This window comes from Genypterus blacodes, unplaced genomic scaffold, assembly GCF_046128005.1.
Source record: "Genypterus blacodes isolate CSIRO-AG114 ecotype Tasmania unplaced genomic scaffold, CSIRO-AGI_Gbla_v1 ptg000012l_1, whole genome shotgun sequence".
In the NCBI taxonomy this organism is placed as follows: Eukaryota; Metazoa; Chordata; class Actinopteri; order Ophidiiformes; family Ophidiidae; genus Genypterus; species Genypterus blacodes.
The window spans coordinates 8,163,413-8,187,644 of NW_027466826.1; the positions used below are offsets into that span (position 1 = coordinate 8,163,413).

Sequence of the window (24,232 nt, forward strand, 5' to 3'; positions counted from 1 at the left end):
TGTGTGTGTGTGTGTGTGTGTGTGTGTGTGTGTTGTGCACGTGTGGCTATAGCTGACTAACCCCAGCAGATGAGTCCTCACCCCAATCACATCCCCCTTTTTTGCTGGCAGCCTGCCTTTTCGACTTGGCAGACACACACTCGCGAGGGGTCTGCTGTGTGTGTGTGTGTGTGTGTGTGTTGTGTGTATGTGTGTGTGTGCGGGCGCGCATGTGTGTGTGTGTGTGTGTGTGTGTGTGTGTGTGTGTGTGTGTGTGTGTGTGTGTGTGTGTGTGTGTGTGTGTGTGTGTGTGTGTGAGATTGCACAGGGGAGGGAGGATTATAGATGTTGAACATACACACGCAAATGAGCGCAGGGCCTGACTAGTCTGTATTGTGAGTGAGTGTGTGTGTGAGTGTGTGTGCGTGCGTGTGTCTTGTAATAAAGCCAGCAATGTTTTACTGGCCCGTTGACACAGTGCATAAAAAGATCATTGGGCCAAATCCATTAGTGGTATAATTGCATTACATGGTAAATATTCCTAAAAGGTCAATATCTCCATTTGAAACATCACCATTATCACAGAGCTTTGCAACGGAAACAAGACAGCAGCGTTTTACGAGAGGCGGAGCCACACGCCGCCTCTATTACAGCCGCCATCCGGCCATCAGGACGGATTTTCCACCTCGGACTGAGTCGGCGCCGGTCGGAGGCTCCCGCACAGGCAATCCAAAACCGAGTGAGGGTCTCGGTTTCTGCTGTCCGGCCCCAGAGACAACAACTGATCCCAGTGATTAGAAACAGACAGAAATCTGTGACGAGGGGAATTTCACTGAATCCAAAAAGTTGCCAAATGACATATCGCAAAGAAAGAGAGACTTCAGAAGGTTGTTAGAAGGAGTTTTACCTAAGCTTTGGGTAACGCAAGGTAAAGAAAATTGGGATCAGGTGTCTTGTCTCATATGAAAGTGATTAATATTCAAATGGGGCTGAAATGAAAAGAGGTGAACACTTTTATTGACTGAGAAATAAAAGGATTCGACACCTTTCTTCAACTCCGTTCTGTCCGAGCCAAATATATGCTTGGATCTGTATGGAGAACAAAAGCAGAAATGTTCCACACTTCATCAGAGCTTTTTGGCTGCTGCTGTCAGTGAAGGTAAATTTCAGCGTTTTATTAAAAAATAAGAGAGAAAGTAAAGTCAAGGTTTCTCTGCTTTCCTCTGATTGTTTCTCACACCACAGGAGAGACAAAAGCTACTCGTGGTGCTGAGGGAGGGCCAACACACGCCGATGGTTGAATGACACCCTCATTTTATTAAGAGGCCAAGATCAGCCCAGTGTAGTGTGTGTGTGTGTGAGTATGTGTGTGTGGTGTCACAAACACGATTGTGCAAAGGGAAGAGACTGAAGAAAACCAAAAAACGGGAACATACAAGCACAAAGGAAAACAACACAGGCTGTGTAGTGCACTCACTCACACACACGCACACACACACACACACACACATACAGCCTCCAGGCTATTGTCCTCTACATTTAGGTCAGGCCGAAACTAACAGCTTCACACACACAATCGCACACACCCCAGGAGGCTCTGCTCACCTGCAAAGAGGCCAGTTTGGACACAGTGTCAGAGATTAAACCTGTGTTTTATCTCAGAGAAAAGGGGCTGCGGGGCAGGAGTGTGTGAGCCTCTTTGTGTGTGTGTGTGTGTGTGTGTGTGTGTGTGATGTGTGATGTGTGTGTGTGTATGCGTGTGTTCAGTCAGTCCTTTAAACCAGAGGGCAGAGGGTCACAGGAGAATACACTTTTTGCACTCGCACAGACAGAAAGGCTCACACACACACTCACTCACACACACACGCGGCTGCCCTTCTCTGTGTGCGCGGTCAAGTAGAAAGGTGGATCTGTGTCAGGTAGCAAGGGTATTTACTGTTACTGAGACAAGCAGGCCGAGAAAACACAAACACAGCAGAGAGAGGGGGCGAGCAAGGGGGGAGAGAGAGAGAGAGAGAGAGAGAGGAGGGAAAGGAGGGCGAGTGAGAAACTGAAGGAAAGGACGAGCAGCAATGTTTCAGAAGCCTCAGTGGTCAACAGAATGCAGCCATGTGCGACATACTCTCACACACACACACTCACATACACACAGAGATATTTATACACACACACTCACACAAACACAAGTGGACACGTGTTAAAAGGGCACAGAAACAGAACTGACAAGCACAAACCCGGTCATCACACCAGCGCATATTGCAGACGCTTCATTAAAAGGCACATTTCAAAGGAAAACAATGCTGTCACACACACACACACATACACACAAGCATGCAAGACAAAAGTGCAAAACAATGCGGACAATCGGGACAGAAGAAGTGTGTGCGGATGACACGGGAAATGAATCAGTGTGACCCAAAAAAACACACAAAAAGTCTCTATAAACAGCCAGACGAGGCGAGACAGTGGCGTCTCATTCACCATCCAGCTCCTGTTCCCAATGTGTAAATGAATAATCAATCAAAAATCAATACAGACCACACAGTGTGACGGGCACATGTGTGTTTCATTGCTCTTCTGTTTAGTTTTTTCTGTGTTTTGACCACTTTTTGCTTGGCTCTGGGGGGGGCAGGGACTCTTTGTTTGCTGTAACAATAATTGCTCAGTCCAAAATGGCACAACAGACCACAGGGAACGCTGACCTTGAACTACAGAACACACACACACTTCATTCTGTAAAAACCCTGCTCATTGAGAGGATTGTCTGTTTCATTGCACCGGTGATGATGATGATGATCTCCTTGAAACAGTCAAACAATAACCTGCAGGTTCGGAGTGGAGCAGAAATCTCTTCTATCAACTGTTAAGAAACTTCATAAACAATCGATACGTCAGCTGGAAGATAAACGGACGATTACGAGTCCGAGAGCGTATCTGTGCGATTAGGAGTATCTGCCAGAGATTTATCCTTATGTGTCTGCGTCTACACACACACACACACACAGGCGCGCACACACACCTATCAGACACATGAGTGGGTATAATGGGTACTTTGAGTCTGACCAAAGCAAACAGCACTGGTGTGGAAGAGCAAACGGACTGATAGAGAGACCCGTCAAGGGAGTGAGAGAGAGAAAGAGAAGGAAACAGGAAACAAAGGTTGTTGTTATTCCGCTTGCCTGACTCGCAGAAAGTGCTGACCTATTGTTGTCAGGAAGCTGGATTTTAGGGCATCAATGTGCAGTAAAAGTCTCCACTGAGAGCCAGATCAATTTTAGATGTGTTAGCAGCTCCTTAAGACGGGATGAGGCCCGTAAAGCTGCTCAGTGCCAAAGCTGAAGCGTAACGGGGGATTCTTCACAATCTTAAATAAGTGAGGCGTTCACTGTGTAAATCCTCAAGTAAAATATATATTAAGCAACTTATATTTCTCTATTATTTTTCACCGCAACAACACCAGCTCAGAGGGATTAGGAGATGACTTTGCAGCACTGTCAGACGCACAACAAACAACGCCGTCAAAATCCCACACAAACATATTAAAGCGACACTTTCCCCCCAAAAAATCTAACAATCCTGAATGAGCCTGAAAAGAAAAAAAAACACTCCACTCCTCAGAGGGATTTGTGTTGATCTTTTACTTTGTTTGTTTACTTATTTATTTATTCATTCCCGCCTCTCCTGCCACACGGCCAGGGGGGGAGCGAGGGACCACAGGTGCTCGGGTGAATCCGATGGACATCCGCAATTTATCATTCATACGCCGGTGACGGCGGGCCGGGCCGAAATATGGCACGGTAAACACGAGCCATAGATCATTCACAGACACAGATACACAGAGATGCGGATAAACACATACAGACACACGTGCGTGAACACACACCGACATAAAAATATATCTTTGGAAGACAGATGCTTTTATGCGAACATAGAGCCGGACACGGGTCACGTCACAACATGGCTCCTCCAGCGCGGTCTAGATATCCCTTTCTTCCTGTCTTGGTACTCCACTTCATCTTTGTCTCTCTTTTGGGATGTCTCTCTCTCTCTCTCTCGCCCTCCCTCGCTTTTGTCTTCTTGTGAATATCTCGCAGACTACACACTTTAAAAGTGCACCGCTGCCGCCCACCCATTAATAGAAACACACACACGTTGCAGCTACAATGTCTCTGTTTGATGTAAGTGTGCCCCCAACAATTGTTTTCCTCTGATCAATTCCAGCGTTTTCCAGGAGGGTTTGTTGCAAAATAATGCACCAAACCAATTCAAGAAGACCGTATTCACAAAAAAGCTGCTGACAAAACTTTATTCAGTCTTTTCCTCTCTCTTTCTCAGGTGTAGGTGCAAAAATATGCTGAAAGACGACAACTGTCTCCAAACTCTTACGTTTGCTCACATCCCCTAAACGCCCCGTGCCTCCAAACTTTTAATCCGGGCTTTAGAGGGATATATATCACGGTGGGACATCACTGCTGGCCTGTATCTGCCAGAGCGCGCTGGGAGCTGATTTCTGTGTTTACATAAGATTAGAGCGCAGGGAGGGAAGACGGTGGCCGACATGAAGCTCCCAGCCAGGCAGAGCTCATTTGTAATGCGGTAAATACTGCCACAAACAGCCTGTGGGAGGAGGATGAGAAGGCGGTATAGCCAAAGGTAGAAGCAGTAAGTGAACCCCCGCTTTAGGCTTTAGGGTGTGTGTCTGTGTGTATGAATGTTAAAAATGACGGGTGTTCCTCACTTACAGGACCAGGAACGCTCCGGAGTATCATTTGCTCGTTTGTAACATTTGTCACTTCCAATTTGCCCGCCGTCAACAAATGATGCAAAACTACACGAGAAACGGGAAACCGCCAAACGCCTCTCAGCATATAGAACATGTGGAGGCTCAAGTATCGTCCACAGATCCTGCAGTGATTCACTGACTCAGACTCAGAGAGATTGTGTGTGCGGATAAGAAAAAAAGGAAAAATGCACAGGACGACAGCAGACAGATGTGTGGAATCCACTCTCATTAATAAAGTTATTTTGAATCAGGAGATCTAGTGCTGGCATATAGAATGCAGATGACAGAATATGATTATCTTGGTCTTATCTTGAGACAAATACATCAGACGTGTGATGAAATGCAAAAGAAGAAGAAGCTGCATTTGCTGAGATTGGAAAAAAAAAAAAAAAAAAGGCAGTGGACTTCCAATATGGCCACTGGAGGAGCACATTATATAACCCATACATCCCTGTATTTGCTCCATGTGCCTGTGGACCCTCTCTATCTGTACCTCCAGGTCCAGGTCATGGTGTCCAGTTCACAGTTCATGTTGCATGAGCCGCGACCTAAAGTCCACATACCACCTGCCCTATCATATGGCACCCATACAGTACATGCACACACACACACACACACACACCCACTGACCCTTGGCAAATGACATAACCATGTGACATACTGTATGTCAGCAGCCACATCAAATCAGGTCCACATTTATGCCTGCAGACTGATAAACACATAATGTATACACACACACACACACACACACACATCCAGTCTGTTTAAAACTCATAAATAAGCGTTTAATTTTCTCTATACGTCTTTGTATAAGCTGGTGTGCTGTTGCGAAACACTGGATTTGTGTGTGTTTGCATTGACCATCTGACTAAATGTTCAACACAAGGGGGTGTAAAATGCACACACACACACAAACACACACATGGTCCAGAGTGCATATACATCCCTGGAATATCTGGACATACACGGTGTCTCTTTCAGACCTTACATGAAACAATGTATTATAAAATATATATCCAAAGTCTGCAACTATTATCGCTCATGTAAAACGCATTAAAGTAATCAGGTAGTTAGATACTTTGATGCTCTTCTATACAAAAATATTCGGAAAATCCTCAAACTGTGCGTAACCCTGTGAGCTGATTGGCAATAAGGCGTATTTATAACAAAGTGTTTATAAGCTGTCACTAATGTGTTCATTAAGGGTAAATGATCCGTGCGCTAACGCTTTACTGATCAGTCGAGAGCCGTCAGGGCGCTGAGATGAAACTTCCCCGGTTGTTTGACTGAACGCCATCGCCGCCGCCGCCACACACTTTATGGCTCATTGTAAAAGCAGGAAAAACCCTGTGACCCTTTATTAATCACTAACATTTATAACCCCAGGCTTTTTATGGCGTATTTCTGTATGTATACAGTCGAGTCAGTCACGCAGACCCCCACCCCTCCCCTCCCCCTGGGTCACCTTTGATCCCTGTTACGAGTGGAACGGGACAGTGTGTCTCGTACAACACGATACAGGTGAGGGACACGCTTCGCTATACGGGCAGATACAATGTAACATCATAAAGATGGCAAAGGTCAAAATGTGTGTGTGTGTGTGCGTGTGCGTGTGTGTGTGTGTGTGTGTGCGGAGAAGCCGATCAAAGACACAACGTACGCAGCTGCACACAGATGAAGTAGTACAACTACCAACCCCCGTCGAGATTACACCCACACAAACACGCAAAATGTTACAAATTCTTATCAGATGGAGATATAGTACGCACTGTCAAAACTACTCTAAAGTATGCATCCTGTTACCCCTGAGCAAGGCACTAGGGCTGGTGGGAACTGCTGAGTGTATGATAAAATACCCATGAGCAAGGCACGCCGCTGTGGTCCAAACGGAAGATGTACAACAGCCATCTGGGTTCCTTAAACGGCGCAAGTTGAAAAACGGTTATCTCATATCACCCCCCCCCCCCCCTTCTCCCCAACCCTCTGCTAACAGACACCCAGCTGACGTGAAGATTTGCCCTTGAGCAAGGCATTAAACCCGCTGAACCTGCTCAGTGGCCTGCCTTCAGCACGAGCTGCCTCAGAGTGTAAAATTACTACGAGACAGTGTGTAATCCCCACCCCCCCACACACGCGCGCACACACACACACACACACACACACAGAGACAGCGACACACACAGACACACACACACACACCTCCTGACCCGGGCTGTTGCTGTAAATATAAATGTGCTCTCGCTCTGTCAACTTGCACTTGGTTAAGCAAGTGCAGCTCCACAAAGGTTAAAAATGTGTGCGTGTGTTTTACTTCCTCCTGCTTCTGCCTCTCTTCATCTTTCTCTCTCTCTCTCTCTTTCTAGGCCTCCTTCAGGGCCACCAGTGGAAATCTGCTGCCATTTATTTTGCTTTTCTCTGAACTTTTTTTTGTTTGAGTGGGGGGGGGGGGCCTTCATTTTTCTTCTCTCCTTCCCCGAGCTGAAATGGCACCGTTTCCATGTCGGCAAACCGGTCTGCACTGGTCCTTGCCAAAAAAAAAGTGTTGTTGCTTGTGTGTGTGTGAGAGAAAGAGAGAGAGTGTGTGAGTGTGTGTGTGCACGCAGGTAAATAAGAAAAAAAGGAATAGAAGCAAGACGGCCGATCAGTGTGAGCGCTAACAGGAGGGGTTAATACACCAATCCACACTGTGGACTGATAGGGTGTGTGCGCGCCCCCCCCCCTCACACACACACACACAGCCACAGCCGTATGACACCCGTCTCATCAAACAGTTGGATGTCTGCCAAGTTCATCTGTTAATGGACAAGCCACCACAGCCTGTCCTACCTCACTCTACCCTCTCTCTCTCTCTCATCCCCTATCCCCTTAGGGCACTCTACCCCTATGCCCTCTCTTCCTCATCTCTCTCTCTCTCTTTCTGTCCCTCCTCTTTTCTACCCATCCCCCTTTCTCTCAACACCTCCCTCAGCATTGCAGATCGAGGCCTGCATTTCCCTTGTATGGCAAAGATAAACAGTGTGTGTATGTGTGCGCGCGTGTGTGTGTGTGTCCCTTTGTCTGTCTTTTAGGCAGACGGTGTGTTGCACAGACAGACACACACACACACACACACACACACACACACACACAGCTATCTTGTGAGAGCACCTTTCAACAGATCCTTTCAGAAGATAGAAACAAAAAGTCAAGAAATCAAACAAAAGGCCATAGGGAAGGAAAGGTTCTCTTAAATTACAGCGGACAGAAAGTGTGTGTGTGCGTGTGAGGGAGAGAGGGAAAGGGAGAGAGCAGCGGTGTTAAGCACAGTCCAGAGCATGTTGAAACACATCTGTCCTCCAATGGAAGCACATGGAAAAAAAGATATTAAAGTGATGAAGTTTTGCTCTTTGCTTTCACCACAAGCCACACACACACACACACACACACACACACAGATGAGCTCTCCCTTTTATCTTATTTGTCACAGGGCGAGAGTTCAAGGCTTTCCAGTCCCTTTCACACTTTAATGCGTATTAAACAGGACAGGTGATCTTTATTTTATTTCATTCTTTGCCGTATGTGACGGCAGGTGAAATGAATCGAGTGTGAAATGTCGCGTTCGTCTCGTGCGAGCGCCGATTCCGGTAATTGGAGGCCAATTTCCCAGGTTTTAACTTTCAAGTTAAACGGCGGCGACGGCAGCGGGTTCCCTCGAAAAATTCTCGCAGCCCTTTAAAGCAAACAAAACCTTTTAGAAACCTTACAAAACGTTGTTTTGTTTTTTTTGGGGGGGGGGAGAAAACAAAACAAGTCTGCGTTCCTTAAATCCTGCTGATGTGTTTGGTAATAGAAAGGCGGATCAACCGACGACCTTCAGACAATCACACGCAGACGAAATATCAGTTACGCTCCCTGAAACGCATTGATTTCCCTCCTGCTTCGTCCCTTAAAGCCCCCTGTCCTCACACAACTTCCACACGTCTGTTTGTCCTCGCAGCCGTTTACTGTTTGATGACTTAGATTGGACTGAAAGACACTGAGAGAAAAGAGAATATTCCGGAAAATTAGGATGTCTGTCCTTCAACTGACGGAATTCTGACCGCACACACACACACACACACACACACGCCGCAACAGTTTTTTCTCGTATTACCTTTCGGATTCCACTCGGTATACACACACACACTGTACACACTCATGCGCAGACCCCGAAAGTGCCGAGGAAGACAAAAACATTTTAGTGGTTCTTCATCCGTTTTGCAGGGATAAATTATCTATTAGATTTCATCATATCTTACCAGGGCAATTACATCAAGAAAATGATAGCGGGCACGGGATCAATTATGCATGCCCTTGGCTAAAGACCAAGCATCGTGGCAGAAGGACAGGGCATGTACACACACACACACACACATACACACACACACGTGAAGAAGTGGAGGATCTCATCGATGTGGCCCATCAGTTCATCTTACTGCCTAAAAAGTTCATACACTTAATAATTTAGCTGTGCTCTGGATACAGTTTCCCAGCTGAATATTAACAACTTTGAAGTGAGTAACAGCAGCCAGAGGTACATACAGTGTGTGTGTGTGTGTGTGTGTGTGTGTGTGTGTGTGTGTGCGTGTGTTTGTCGGGGGGGCTGAAAGACACCTCAGGAAACGGCCTTGTGAATCCCACCAGAGAGGAGCAAAACCACCTCCTCGCACATAAACGCGCGCACACACACACACACACACACACACACACACACACACACACACACACACACACACACACACACACACACACACACACACACACACACACACACACACACACACACACACACACTGCTTCCTCTCGATCGTGTCGTCCATTACGCTGCCGTTCATAACATTGCTCATTTCTGGGCAATTAAGAATTCCTTTTTATCGTAGTGGAGGTTCGCATATCTCGCTCACAGCGCTTACACGCAAACAGGGAGGACAGGAGGAGGAAGTGTGTGTGTGTGTGAGAGTGTGTGTGTGTGTCGGGAGGATAGAAGGGGAGGGTGAATAGATGAAACGACATAAAAAGCAACAAAGAGAAGCAGAGAAGGAAACATAAAGATTAGCAGTTGTTGTTGTTTATTGTCGCTGCTTTCTGCCTTTGTTCTCATTTTCTTAATTGTCAGGCCTCATTATTAAAAGAAAATTGATTTGTTTTACTGATTTCATCCTTTTTTGCCTTTTGTCTTCTTGTCGCTCTCTTACAAAAAGCATTTTTTTTTTAAAGATGTCATCTCTTTGGCAGCACAAAGGAAACTGAAATCTGCATGTAAGCGTTTACGCACAGCTGTCTGTTTGCCTGTGTTTGTCCAACCAAATAGGTGTAACATACCCACCTACACACACACACACACACACACACACACACACACACACACACACACACACACACACACACACAGAATAGCAGTGTTGTCTGCTGCGGAGGGAACAATGGAATTCATTTTCTTATCCCTCTTTTTAAGTTTCCGCCCATGTTTACAGAAAAGCCACGTTCGGAAGACGAATCACCGTCTCCAAAATGGCAGCTGAGATAGAGAGATGAGAGCGGAGGGAGGGAGAGAGAGAGAGAGAGAGAGGTAAAGAGAGAGAGAGAGAGAGAGAGAGAGCGAGAGAGAGAGGGGGACAGAGAGAGAGAGAGGTATCTGACATCTGTTTGTTCAAGGAGAAAGAGAAAGAGGGGGTGACACTAAAATGAATAGACTGACAGAGAGAGAGAGAGAGAGAGAGAGGGAGAGAGAGAGAGAGAGAGAGAGAGAGAGATGGGCACCGAGAAATCATTTCACCATGTCAAGACCAACACGTACAGCATAGAGCCAGATGGCTTGCATCGGGTATACTTTGTGTACGTGTGTATGTGTGTGTGTGTGTGTGTGTGTGTGAGAGTGTGAGACTGAGAGACAAGCGGCGTAATGAGGGAACAGACGAGACATCATGTAAAATTAAATACGTCCAGTCTCTGGCTCCACTCTCACATGGTCACACGGTTAAACAAAGCAAGTTTCATTTAGATTTGCCTCAAAACACATCCAGCTCCCTCACACACACACACACACACACACATCAGAAATAAGAAAATAAACCACACACACATACACGCCTTGACATGCCGGCTCTGACAAGCGTGGCTGATGCGCGCGGTGAATGCGCATGGTAATAGGCCAATCAAAAATGCAAAACAATTGGCAATTACTGCGAGGACCTAATGGTCATTAGAATTTACAACGAGGTAATGAACTAAAGTCTGCCCGCTGCATGCATATTCATAAAGCTGTTTGAGCTTTGAAGATTAAAGTAGCGCTTAAAAATTCAAATGAGCCTCTGCAAATTATCGAGAAACGTCGCTGCTGCTGCTGCTGGTGGCAATGTGTGTGCATGTGTGAATGTGTGTGTGTGTGTCTGTGTGTGTGTTAAGCTCGATTAAATGTGTTATTCCTAAACATCTGAACTCATTTCAACACAAAAATAGCTCCGATTTGTGATCTGGTAACATATAGCTCGTCTCTAATCGCTAATATGTGGATCTGAGTGCTTTAAGGGAGCAGACACACACACACACACACAAACACACTCTCGTTTCAGATGACAGAACGTTGAGGTTTCACTTTGAGCTACTTGTCATGTCTGTCGTTGTTTGATCGGTAAATCAGATTATCTTTAGCTGAATGAGTTAAGTGTAAAGACCACGTGCATGTGGTTCCTCTTTCACGTCCACGCTTATACCAGGTTAAAATAAAAGAAGAAGGGAAAGCAGAATGGAACAAACACACACAAACACACACACGTGTATTCACAACACAGGGATAATCATTAGACACACGTTACATGGGTTCCGCACTCATTCGCATGCAATTACAGGGGGGCAATATGTGTGTGTTTTGCTTCATTGTAGTCGCAGTTCAGCCAAATGAGGAACCTGAAACCCAAGTACGGATCCAGGCCCTTCCTCACACACACGCACGCACACACATATGCATACACACACGTATACACACAGAGGCCACACAGCCGTTGCCAGCTCAGTTCTGGCACAGTTTACCAGGGGATGTCCTGCAGCCACACTGCCAGCTCACACACACACACACACACACACACACACACACACACACACACACACACACACACACTTTCATGTTAATTCGTTGACCAAATGACACAAACACCCAAACAAACACACGCACGCACACACATAGAAAACACAGAGAGGTACTGTAGATACAAAAGAGAAGCAATGACAAATGAGCACAGTGTGGAGAACCAAACAGAACCAGTGAGATCTGTGGTGTGTGTGTGTGTGCGTGTGTGTGTGTGTAGAGCCAGTCTGTAATCCAGTGGCCTGTATAAATAAGCTTTGTAGTGTATAAACAGTTTTATGAACAGGCCTGCAACTGCCTCCAACATAATAAGAGAGCTGAGTTACGTACATGTGCACCCCCCAAAGACGTGCGTGTGAGTCTGTGTGTGTGTGTGGGTAAACACACACCGAGCGAGCACCGAGCGAGCCAAAAACAGCAGCTTTCCCTCTCGCCGCGAAGGAGTAAATGTAGCGTGGATGTGGCACCGCTCACCGACACGTAAACACAGAGGAGCCAGATCGATATACAAGCTGCGTCACGGGGGCCGCGTGCAGCCGCGAGACCCGACGTCACGCTGAAGCCGAACGTCGTCACCGCGTGCGTAAATCTCGCCAAATCTCACCGATTCTCGCCGAGCCGAGGTGAGCTGCTGAGCTGTCAGTCAAAGAAGCGGGTCGGGCGTGGACTCGGCTGACGTCTGTTCCTTGTTTTTGTTTTGGGTTCTTTCTCTTTGATCTCGTCTGGTTGAGCGTTGGCGACTCTAGGCTTCTTATGCCAAATCATCCACAATGCACCTCCCCCCTCTCTGTGCACCCAAAGGACCTCTTTCTCCCAGAGATGTCCCACAAAAACAACACGTGAAAGGAAGATGAAGATTACACGTTCATGTATCACTTTAAAATCAAACCGGAGGCGTCCATCTGACGTCAACGCAGTCACGAGTCTGGTAGAGGTGCATTGTCTTGCTCAAGGGCACTCTGGCAGCAGCGCCTTTTCAGGGATCCTTCAAGCTGAATGGTCACGCCAGCCTGCTGTCGATCAATTTGGATAACGACCTTGTGTAACTAGTGTGTCCATGTGTGTGTGCGGGCGTATGTGTGTGTGTGTGTGTGTGTGTGTCTTGTGTGTTAACAAACGGGAGAAAGCGGGTAATTCTGAGCCAGCGTTTGACACACCCATAATGTAACAGTTGGGCGATGAATGTCCAAGTCATTTATCGACATCCGCCTGGATTGATGAGATGCTCTGCACACACACACACACACACACCTGGTTTAGGTGACAGATTATGACTTTCTCCAGGTTCTTTGTTTGTGTGTGTGTGTGTGTGTGTGTGTGTGTGTGTGTGTGTGTGTGTGTGTGTGTGTGTGTGTGTGTTCTGTGTGTGTGTGTTCTGTGTGTGTGTGTTATCCTCGCCACCGACGTTTAATCTTAATTTAAACTCACTCAATATTCCCACTAGAGAGAGACGCCACTAAACGGAATCTAACGTCGGAAAAAGAAAAGGAACATTAGATTAGTAATGGCAGAGCAGTGTGTGAAATCTCTTTGGACGGGCCTGCTGGGATGCACTAGATGGGACACACACACACACACACACATCCCAACAGTAATTGATTCAGTATCAATTGGCTCTCCAGGATTTGCATTGACTGAGAGAGAGAGAGAGAGAGAGAGAGAGAGAGAGAGAGACCATGTCAGCCAATGGGTGTTAGAAATGCCATAATGTGTATTGAGGTGCAGCATTAGTGGGCGATGATGAGCTAATTGCTAATCGCTCGATCACAGACTGACAGTCGTCATGGTGCAGGGATGTCCAGGCCGACCAACCGACCTCCGACCTTTACAATCCATGATATTTGATTGTTTTCTAGCCAATCGATCACAGAGTCTCCCCATCTGTGTCAAATCACCGAATCAGCTGATACGGATCAATCACATAATGTTCCTCAATATCAGTCAAACAGATGAGCTATTTCATTTTTTTCTTCCAAGATTTCAGCTCATTCACACACACACACACACACGCACACGCACGTGCACACACACACACGGGGGACGGTTCAAGTATTGATGCTAAAGAAAGAGAAATCAAATCTACTGTTGACATAATCTACAAAAAGAGTTCCTTTAAAATTCTGTTTTTGATGATTATTTCTTTATATCATAATCACTTTTGGTAAAAACAAAAAAAAAAACAGGACCATTGATGCACCCCCACCACACACACACACACACACACACAGGCAAGCACACACACAGGCACACACACACACACACACACACACACACACACACTCTTTTGAGACATTAGTAATGCTGTTTCTGAATGAGGGGCCGCCTCAGGGATTATAATCATAATTTTTTATCTCAGTCAGGAATTAATAGAATAAATGGGCAAGAGAGAGCACAGCCGTGTGTGTGTGTGTTCGCGCACGTGTGTGTCTGTTAATGTGTGTGTCGGTAGGGTGGGTGGGAGGAGGTAAGGCTGCCTTCTGCATCGCTGATCGGCATTTTTTTTCCCTGTATAGCACTCTCAGCGTTCACACACACACACACAGGTAATGTCTTTCCTCTCCACGGCCGGAGCTGTTTGATATGTAAATAGCAGCGTTCCAGCACAAGGACGAAAGCTTTGTGTGTTTCCCCGAGCTGCACGGTAGCACGCTGACCAGGAACACACACACACACACACATTTCACTGCACAGCTCTGCACAGAATACACACAGATACACACAGCAGGCACGCCACATGCAGAGATCATCACAGCATTCGGCTAAATTCATGCAGAAATCATTTACAGGTTTAAATCACATTATTATTACAACAACACAAGGAACTTAAATGAGACGACAAATGGAGTCAAACGTCCACACACACGCTCACACACTCGGCACAGAGGAGGAGGGTTATTATATTTAAGCACAGCGTTTGTTTGGTTGGGTGGAAGGAAAGGAACGAGTCGCTGCTTCTTCTTCTTCCTCTTATAAAAATATAATTGATTCTTTTGTTTGTTTGATGGCGGCACATCGGTGTGGACGCCTCACGCTCATTACAGGCTGAGCCGCGGCTTTATTTACTGCCTGGAAAACCCAGAGAGGGACGAAGAACCAGAGACACACCAAGCCAGCACACACACACACACACACACACACACACACACACACACACACAGAAGCATTCCTCCCTTCGCTTCCTTTTTTTTTCCCATTAAGAATCCTTTTTGGACGGCTGAAATTCCACTTGATTTATTTCTCCTTCTTCTTCTTCTTCCTCTTTCTTTCTCTTTTTTTTTTTTACATATTTATTTCCCCGTGACAGTTTGGGGTCAATGAGGATGATAGGGGTCAGGGAGGAGAATACTGGCTTTAATTATCAGCCATCGGGATGAATGTGCTGCTGAGGTGTGGAGGAGACGGAATCTTTCAAGAAAATAAAGAAAATAAACACAATTTTGAGGAATGATTCCTTAGGAAATTTCAACGCCGGCGTTCACGGAAAGCAGACAGGACGTTTTTAAGGTGAATAACGTTCGACCTGACTGGGGGGGTTCAGCTTGACGTTAACGCCAGACAAGATATACACACACACACACACGGCACTGCTTTCTTCTCCTGTCTGAGCGTACAGCTGTTCCGACCAAGACGTTCCCACACACAACGCTATTCAAGCGGCCAGACGCCCGCATTGTGATGCAAATCGCTCTAATAACACAGTTTAGCTGGTGAGCGTGTGTGTGTGTGTGTGTGTGTCTGTGTTGATATGTATGGCCTGCTGCAGAGACACAAGCATATTTAACTAGAAAAAATTTAAAAAATCTTCAAAGACACACACACAGAGACACCTTCTTACAGCACATACACAGATACAGACACCAAAGGTCAAAGGTCAAACACAACCCAGATCGACAGCGAATCATCTCTGCTTCCTGTGAGTGGGATGTTTTTGGACACATGGATAGAGCAACGAGAAACGACAACAAGGTGCCCTCAGTGGCTCACCATGTCTCTCTCTCTCTCTCTCCCACACACACACACACACTCACAAATGAGAAAATAGATATCTAAACACAACAAACGGCAGAGTTTATTTCAACAGGACAGTGGAGCTGCAGTCAACGAGCAAAGTGATAAAGTGTGTGCAATTTTCCCTGCTGCTCTGTTTTACCCTCTCTCTCTCACTCACTCTTTCTCCCCCTCTCTCTCTCTCTCTCTCTCTCTCTCTCTCTCTCTCTCTCTCTCTCTCTGTAACGGCTAATTTAGTACAGGCATCCCGCCACTAAAAACTACTGCTAATTAAAATGCACAGGGAGGAAAAAAAAAAAAGGGCGCTGCAACAAATAATTAGTGGTGTTAAGACGCTTTAAATAAACGACTTTCCCTCCGTGAGCACCAAACTAAAAGTGTCTTTTTCCTCTCCCTTGCCTGCTCGGTTGATTATTACGCCGCGAACACGGACAGAAATGATAAAACGGGAGAAAAATCGGGCTTTTTTCTTTTTTTTGGTACCTTGGAGATCTGGTCCGGAGGTAAAATCAGGGGAAGAGGTCCGAGAGAGTGAGAAAGAGAGAGAGAGAGAGAGAGAGAGAGAGAGATACACAGAGAGAGAGAGACAGAGAGAGAGAGGGAGTGGAATGTGAGGGAAATGTGGGGATAGAGAGAGCACGAGATCGAATGAAAGAGAGAGAGAGAGAGAGACAGAGAGAAAGAGAGATACAGAGACAGAGACAGGGACGGGGACAGAGACAGAGACAGAGACAGAGACAGAGACAGAGAGAGAGAGAGAGAAAGAGAGAGAGAGAGAGAGGGGGAGAGAGTGATAGAAAGCTGGGCTACATTTAGTTGGGTAAGATGTGGCAGCGGAGGGGGAAACCACACTGAGAGCAGGACACATCTGCTATGGGCCACATGAGAGGCGTGCACACACACACACACACACACACATTATGCAAGAACACACACACACATACACACAGTGCACCCAATCCCAGGAAAAGGCTGCAGATACTCCCCAGACTGAAAAGTCACAGTAATGAAAGTAGCGTTCACACAAACACACACACACACACACACATAAAGATACACACACAAAAAGTTTTGCCTGCTTTGTCTGCTGCCTCCCATCTGTACACACACACACATGCACACACACCTCATGCTCTCATAAGTGGGCGAACACAATGACCAATGGTACCACAAAGTCAAGGTCGCCCCTGCCTCTCTGCCACTTACTGGCCTGTGGGATTTAGTCACAATGGCCAACTGGGTATACTGGGAAAACACACACACAAGCATACACACACACACACACACACACACACACACACACAGGACTGCAACAAACTCCAAAACACCCTTTTCTCCAGTGAATTCAGTGGACCAGTAGGAAGACAACTGGTCAGACTTGGGTTGCTGAAATCAGTTACGCCGTCCAACACAGAGAGAGAGCGAGAGAGAGAGAGAGAGAGAGAGAGAGAGAGAGAGAGAGAGAGAGAGAGAGAGAGAGAGAGAGAGAGAGAGAGAGAATGTGAGAGAGAAGCTGGATTCCTAGAACAAACTCTCCTCACTATATTAAAACCACCGGTCGGTAAAACAGAAGACTGTTAAGACACACACAGACGGAGAGAGAAAGCCACCGCATCATAAATCAAACCCGTATGTGTGTGTGTGTGTGTGCGTGCGCGTGTGTGTGCGTGCGTGCGTGTGCTTTTGTGTCAGCTGTAAAAGAGAACAGAGGCGTATTCTCTCGGGTTTCCTCCCCACCTGTGACGTCCCTCTGTTGTGGTTTGTCTGATAAATCCTTGCATACCCGCCCCCCTCCCAACATGCAAGTCTCAGCCGGGCGGCGTGCCGTAACAAGGATTGGCATGTATGTGTGTGTGCCTGTGTGTGTGTGTGTGTGTGTGTGTGTGTACCTGGCCACTCATCTTCATCCTCTTCACACTACTACAGCCCTGAGAGTTTTGGGTGGAGCTTTCCTATAGGCAACGTGTAGGCGAGACTCCAGACTATCGCTCACTTACACCACAATGACTCTCTCTCTCTTACACACACACAAACACACACACACAGAGCGGCAACCCCCCTCCCTTCACTGACGATAGGGGATGGAGACGTGACACAGCAGAACAGACGCAGACGCCCACAAAAACGTATCCAGAATCACACGTTGACGTGACGCCGCCTCACCATCGCTGTCTCTTTGTTCTTACAGTCAAAGCTTCTCTACACACACTTGTGGTCAAACCCAAACCAAAAGTGATGTCTGCAGGTGAGTGTGTGGATGAAACCATGGTTACCTGGGACGGGCTCCTGTTTGGGGCAAATCCCCCGGGGCAACGAGAACCGGTCATCGTCTTCGTCCGCTAACGTGGCCTGGACGCCCACTTCCACGGGCCTCCTGCTGCGCAAGGCGTTCAAGGCGGGCGAAGGGGTGAGAGCCAGGCCAGGGGAGGGTGAGGGGGGCTTGTCCAGCCCCCGGCCCACGTTGGAGCCCAGGCATGGGGGGCCGTGGCATCTCTTTCTCTTGTGCTCTATGAAGAGCAGGATGTCCGCCAGGGGGTAGGTGGCCTGGCATTGTCCACAGGTCAGCATGTCCTGTTCCGGCGAGGGGTGAACGTCGTGACCCAAGCGGGCCAGACGACCCACGGCCGAGCTCGGGTGGTGGTGGTGGCCATTGAGGCTGCCACTCTCCTCTGAGTGTTCCGAGCAGTGTTCCGACAGCTCCTCTGACGAGACCGCGGCTGTGCAGAGGGGCTCGGCTGCTGGCAAAGACAACGGGGGGAAGCAGAGGAAGAGGAGGAGGGAACAGAGAGCAAAGAAGCAAAAAAGAAGCACATTAGAAAGTGATGCATCGTCTCAGCAGAAAAGCAATGACCTCATGATTAGTTATATTTTCTCCCTTCTGTCATTTGATACAGTCGATACTACTATTTGCGGGGGGAATTGACAAGAAGACAACAGGGCTTTTAACCCTAAGACACCAAAAAGCATCCCGTATCATTGTATCACTTACTGCCTGTCAGCAGCAGAGACTCTGCACTTACTGTATGGGATCAGAGTGAAAATGACAATTCTAACTAAAGGCCTGGCCTGTGGGGCAGATAATAAAGGGGGTACAGTGTGTGCCTTGTAATGCAGAGAAAAATGATTACAGTGAGAGCTGATTTGGATCACAAAATCGCATAAATAAATGGTGGAAAATAATATCTTGAATAGCTGCAAAGCTCAGATCAGTTTCCTCAAAGATAACAATTTCATTGCCAATGACAGGGAAAGCCTGGAAAATTATGCATCGTGGAAAATGCAGCATTCAAAGAAAAACATAATGACATGAAGCTGAGCTGGACTTGATATTGGCCCAACCTTGCTTGTATAGGTTTTGCTCCTGTAATCAACAGAAGGGAAAACCGTCCAACATTTCCAACACACGCCGGAGGAAGGAAGGCGGCAAGCGGCGGCGTGTGGAAGGAAAACTCTTCTCCCCTCTGCTTCCATTACATGTGCGCCACTCACAGGTCTGTAATGCCACAGACGCTTCAATGGAGAGAAATCACCCCAAAATGAGCCATTGGACCCGATTCTTCGCCTCCCCCACCCCTGCGAGGCCGGATTAACTCCCGGCTACTTCCTAAGACGCCTTTTGTCAAACGAGGACCATCCGGCTGAGGTGTTTACCTCCGGGGGAGAGGAGTGTGAACAGAGCAGGACGGTAAATTAGAGAAGCGAAACGGAGGACATAATTCACTGTCCCTGTTTTTTTTGTTTTTTTAAAACATCTTCCAGTCCAAGGTGAAGAGTCTGACTCTCTGCTGGCCGCCTGATGCATGTTGACCTTCTTTACTCAGCCGCCAATTTCACATTTTAATGAACTTAAAACCACTGAGAATCAAAAAATAGATTTTAATTTTCACTGTCTGGGTGATTGGTACAGATTTTGTCTGATAAAGGAGATAGGGCTCCTGTGTGTGTGTGTGTGTGTGTGTGTGTGTGTGTGTGTGTGTGTGTGTAAGTGTGTTGGTGGGTCTATGCATGCAAATGTGTGTGTGCTCAGGTCTGCAGTGGAGGTTAAATTCGCTCCAAGTCCATCCAAGTGGTGACGATGGGAATACAGACATGAGGGTGTGTGTGTGTGTGTGTGTGTGTGAGAGAGAGTGTCTGTGTGAGTGAGGGAAAGAGAGAGAGCGAGGGAGAGAGAGAGGAGGGTGGATACGACTACATCTCCAGTGCACCTCAAGGAAATATCATTTGAGCGATACGATCCCGTGCAAACGACTCGTGCACAAACTGAGATGGAGACCGGTGATGAAATGATGGCCTTTGCGACCTGAACAACACGTCTTCCTCTTCACCCTCCACCTCTTTCATTTCACTACAGGTCCAACCAAACACAACAACAAAAGTTACACAATAGCACTCCTATATATACATTTATGTCTGATATACAAGATCTGTTTGAGTTTTGTATCTAGTGAAACCTGTGTGAGCTGCTGACCTCCATAATACAAATCTGGGGTTGTAAAACAGGTTTAGAGGGATTTAATGGAGCACGAGGAGCGACGACAAGAGACCCTCAAAAAAATTAAAAATATTAACTCAACCACTCTCTATGCACGGACGGAAATTAAAATGAAACAGGAATAATTTACTGAATTGAATTTTGACGGGTAAGTTTCTCAGAGGAGCTTGTTGCAGGAGGAGTTAAGAAATCCTTGAACGCTACACAAAAACAAGATGATGTCACATTTCTACTCAAGCACAAATCTATTTTAGTCGTAAAATTCCTTTACTTAAAGACGTCGGGTACAAACTCCACCTGTGTGTGAATTTACAACAGGCAGAGGGAGAAAACTACACACACTTTTTACTGTATTACTGGACTTCTTTCCCCAAATAGGAGGATTTTAGTCATTTCTTATCATAATATCCACAATGTTATTCTACTATAATTAAATCTGATGATGAAATGTATTTTGAATTAGGCTGTAGAATACAAAGAATATTTCTTAATTTTTTCACTTAATATCATCTTCATCTTTATATCATTTAATGAGTATGGACTAAATATTGTACACCCCCTCCTACACTCTTTCTCTCTCACACACACACACACACACACACACACACACATATGGAGAATTCTTAAAAAACATAGAATATAAAATTTGGTAGGATTTTTACTTGAACTGTTAATCTGAAATCTGAGCTAGATTACTGACAGAAAGGGATTCTGTGTATTTATGTATATTAATACGTGCAAATTGTGTGTGTAGAATCTGGGTCTGGGGGGTTAAAGCGCAGGACTGCAGGAACGTTACACACTGTGTAGCTGCATGCTGATTGCATCTTGCATCTATGTAAAAATGTGATGCACAGAAAGGAAACAGTGTATGGGGGTGGCTTTGAGGTAATGCTGAGTGTGTCTGTGTGTGTGTGTGTGGGGGGGGGGTCCTCCTTCCTCCCCCTCCATGTCCTCTATACTCTCCCTTTATTCTAAAGAGATCTTCAAATAGTAACCCATGTAGATAGGGGTGTTGGTGAAACCGATCAGGTTCAAGTTCAGCGCTGTGAGAGAGAGAGAGAGAGTGTGTGAGTGTGTGTGTGCGTGTGTGTGTATGTTTCCTGATCGCGCTCTGCCTCCTAGCGACGGCACTCGGCCATGGTGACTGCGCTGTCACCACGCCGGGGCCATACATGAATACAATCGACCCAACACAGCCTACACACACACACATACACACATACATTATACTCAGCCCTGCTCTGTTCAGCTCTACCTGCTCAGCCTAAGTCAACACACGGGAACATGCGCGTGCAGAGGTGTGTTAAGACGTCCAGCAATCTCCGGCTCTCCGTTTTTGCGGGCGCTTTGGAGAGCCGCTGAACGCAGCACATGGCGCGGGGGGAGAAACGCCACTTTGCCCGGCAGCCCGCACGCAGTCCCCAAACACACACATCTGATCTGCTCCTTCATCACATATCACACACTTACGCGGCTTTCTGTCACCAATAAACTCTTAAGAATAAGCTCTGCGCGTTCAATAAGCGCCGTGCGTAAAGACGGATCCTGAACACTCAACTAAACAATGTTGGGATCTTTGTCACTTTTGCTCCCTCAGACGCCGATTGACACAGTTTCAACACACGTATGAGGTGATATGCTTGTCTTACCTTAGGGGGAAGCATTATAACAGTAAGGTGGCGTTTGTAAAGGTCCAAATTGACTTTGTTGGGGAAGAAAAACGAAAAAGAAAGAATAGGTTGTTGTCCTGTTGCTGCGTTAGTGACAGTCTCGTCTCTAACTCAGTGTCTGTTTCAGGAAGAAACCTACTCATCTAAACTAAACATCAATAAACATCACTTCCGAAAGAAGCGTGAGCGTTAAAAGAGTGTGAAATAACCCGTATATTAGTAAGCTGCAGGTACCGGGAGTGTTAAACACTTGTAGTCGGACACGAGATTTGTCCCCCACATCGATGCAAAAAAAAAGAAAATCCACCTCCAAGTTTTGTTTTATTTTGAAAATAATCCAAAAATAGGGCGAGAGAGAGATGAGATGAAACCCGCCCGCAGACTATCACACACGTCGGTATTCCGGGGGTGATTTCTCCACGGAGCTCCGCGGAGAGAGGACGCGCTCTGTTCCCGGAGACCCGGTGCGTTTCCAACTGACCGGAGAGAGACTCGGAGGGGAGCACCGGAGCCGGAGCGAGTGCCTTTAACAGCTCGTAAATGCTCATTCTCTGTGTTTAACTTCTGCGTTTTCTACAGAGAAACCGGAGCGGATCTATAGAAACACCCAAAAAAAACTTTGAGGATCTCGGAGCGGCTTTTACGAACGGAGGTGAAGCACTTTCTCGCCACGCCGTTATGTCCAGTTTGACCGCGGGTCCGAGCGGTGCGTCCGGTGTCCACAAGTCTCCTGATCGGCTGGTGTTTCCCCGGGCTGGATGGAGTGAAAGGAAGCCAGAAATGACATTTTTTGTTCAGCTTTACTTACGCGAAAAATCCCGTTTGCTTAAGTGCTGGGGTTTGCCTTGCTTGCGGCGAGACATGGTGGCTGCTGGCGGCGGCTGGCGGCGGCGGCGGCGTTCAGCGCGGATCACATCGGGGAGAGCCGGGGTTAGAGAGGAGACTCCGGAGGGGCAAAAATATCTTCATCCAACGCCTTTGACATCCAACAAAAATAAATTAGAAATAATACAAAGATGGCGCGGAGGCGAAGATGGATCGCGGGATCGCCGTCATGGCTTTTTTGAGAAAGGAGAGCGGAGGAAAAAAGAGAGAGAGAGAGAGTGAGAGAGAGGTGGATGGAGAGAGAGAGAGAGGGGAGAGAGATGGAAAAAATGGCAAAAGCCCCCCCCCCCCCCCCCCCCCTCAACCTCCCCCCTCCCCCCTCCCCCCCCCCCCCCCCCCCCCCCCCCCCCCCCCCTATGAGCTGCAAGTTCAAGTGCACGGACGTGACGTTCCCGGCGAACTTGAACGTCAGGCGATGGACGGACACCCGACATACAAAAACATGGGCAGGGCCGAAGCACCCGAGTGGGAGTGGGAGCGGGGGGAGGGACGGACGGGACGCGCAATAACAACACCAATGGACGGTCATTAGAGAGAGTGAGGGGAGGGAGGGAGAGGGAGGGAGGAGGGGAGGGGAGGATAGGGGGGCTGGACATGAGAAATAGACCCGGTGGAAGCCAATGGACACAGAGATCAGGGGGGCCGGACAAGAGGCACTTGGTGGGAGGGAGGAGTGTGTGTGAGAGAGAGAGAGAGAGAGAGAGAGAGCGAGGGAGAGAGGGGGGGGGGGGGGGGGAGGGAGCGAGAGAGAGAGGCAGCGATGTCTAATGAAAGCAATATGCAGAGAGAGAGAGAGAGAGAGAGAGAGAGAGAGAGAGAGAGAGAGAGAGAGAGAGAGAGAGGTGGACGCAAAACAGGGCAAGGGAAGCCGTGGACAGGAGCTCGCTGAGGGGGGCGGATATAATACCGCTGCTGCATACACTGCGTGCGTGCGTGCGTGTGTATGCTTGTGTGTATGCTTGTGTGTGTGTGTGTGTGTGTGTGTGTTGTGTGTGTGTGTGTGTGTGTGTGTGTGGTCACCGAGATTCCGCTCTGACAGAAGCGCTCCGATCGACGCTGTCCAGTCGCTCACCTGGACGCGTGTGTGGAGGTTACGGAGAGAGAGGGAGAGAGAGAGAGAGAGAGGGAGAGAGAGAGAGAGATGCTTGTGTTAAAATGACAAGGAGCAGCGCTGCAAACTATCCGGTTGCTACGAACAGGACGGACAGGTTCAACAGCCAGCATGCAGAGAGATATATTACAGCCCGGTGGCTTTATCACACTCACGGAGAGAGAGAAAGAGAGTGTGTGTGTGTGTGTGTGTGTGTGTG

At 47.3% G+C, this 24,232-nt stretch overlaps 1 protein-coding gene across 1 annotated transcript in view; it reads right to left on the minus strand.

The window, feature by feature from the left end:
- bcl11aa (BCL11 transcription factor A a) overlaps window positions 1–23,196 on the minus strand; it is a 40,826-nt gene extending 17,630 nt beyond the window's left edge. The window contains exons 1-2 of the mRNA XM_076165636.1: window positions 22,846–23,196; window positions 18,146–18,610 (exon numbers count right to left, since the gene is read on the minus strand). Coding sequence (XP_076021751.1) covers window positions 18,146–18,610; window positions 22,846–22,900 — 520 coding nt within the window. The 5' untranslated portion in view covers window positions 22,901–23,196. The remainder of the gene's footprint in view (window positions 1–18,145; window positions 18,611–22,845) is intronic.
- Window positions 23,197–24,232: the final 1,036 nt, after the last annotated feature.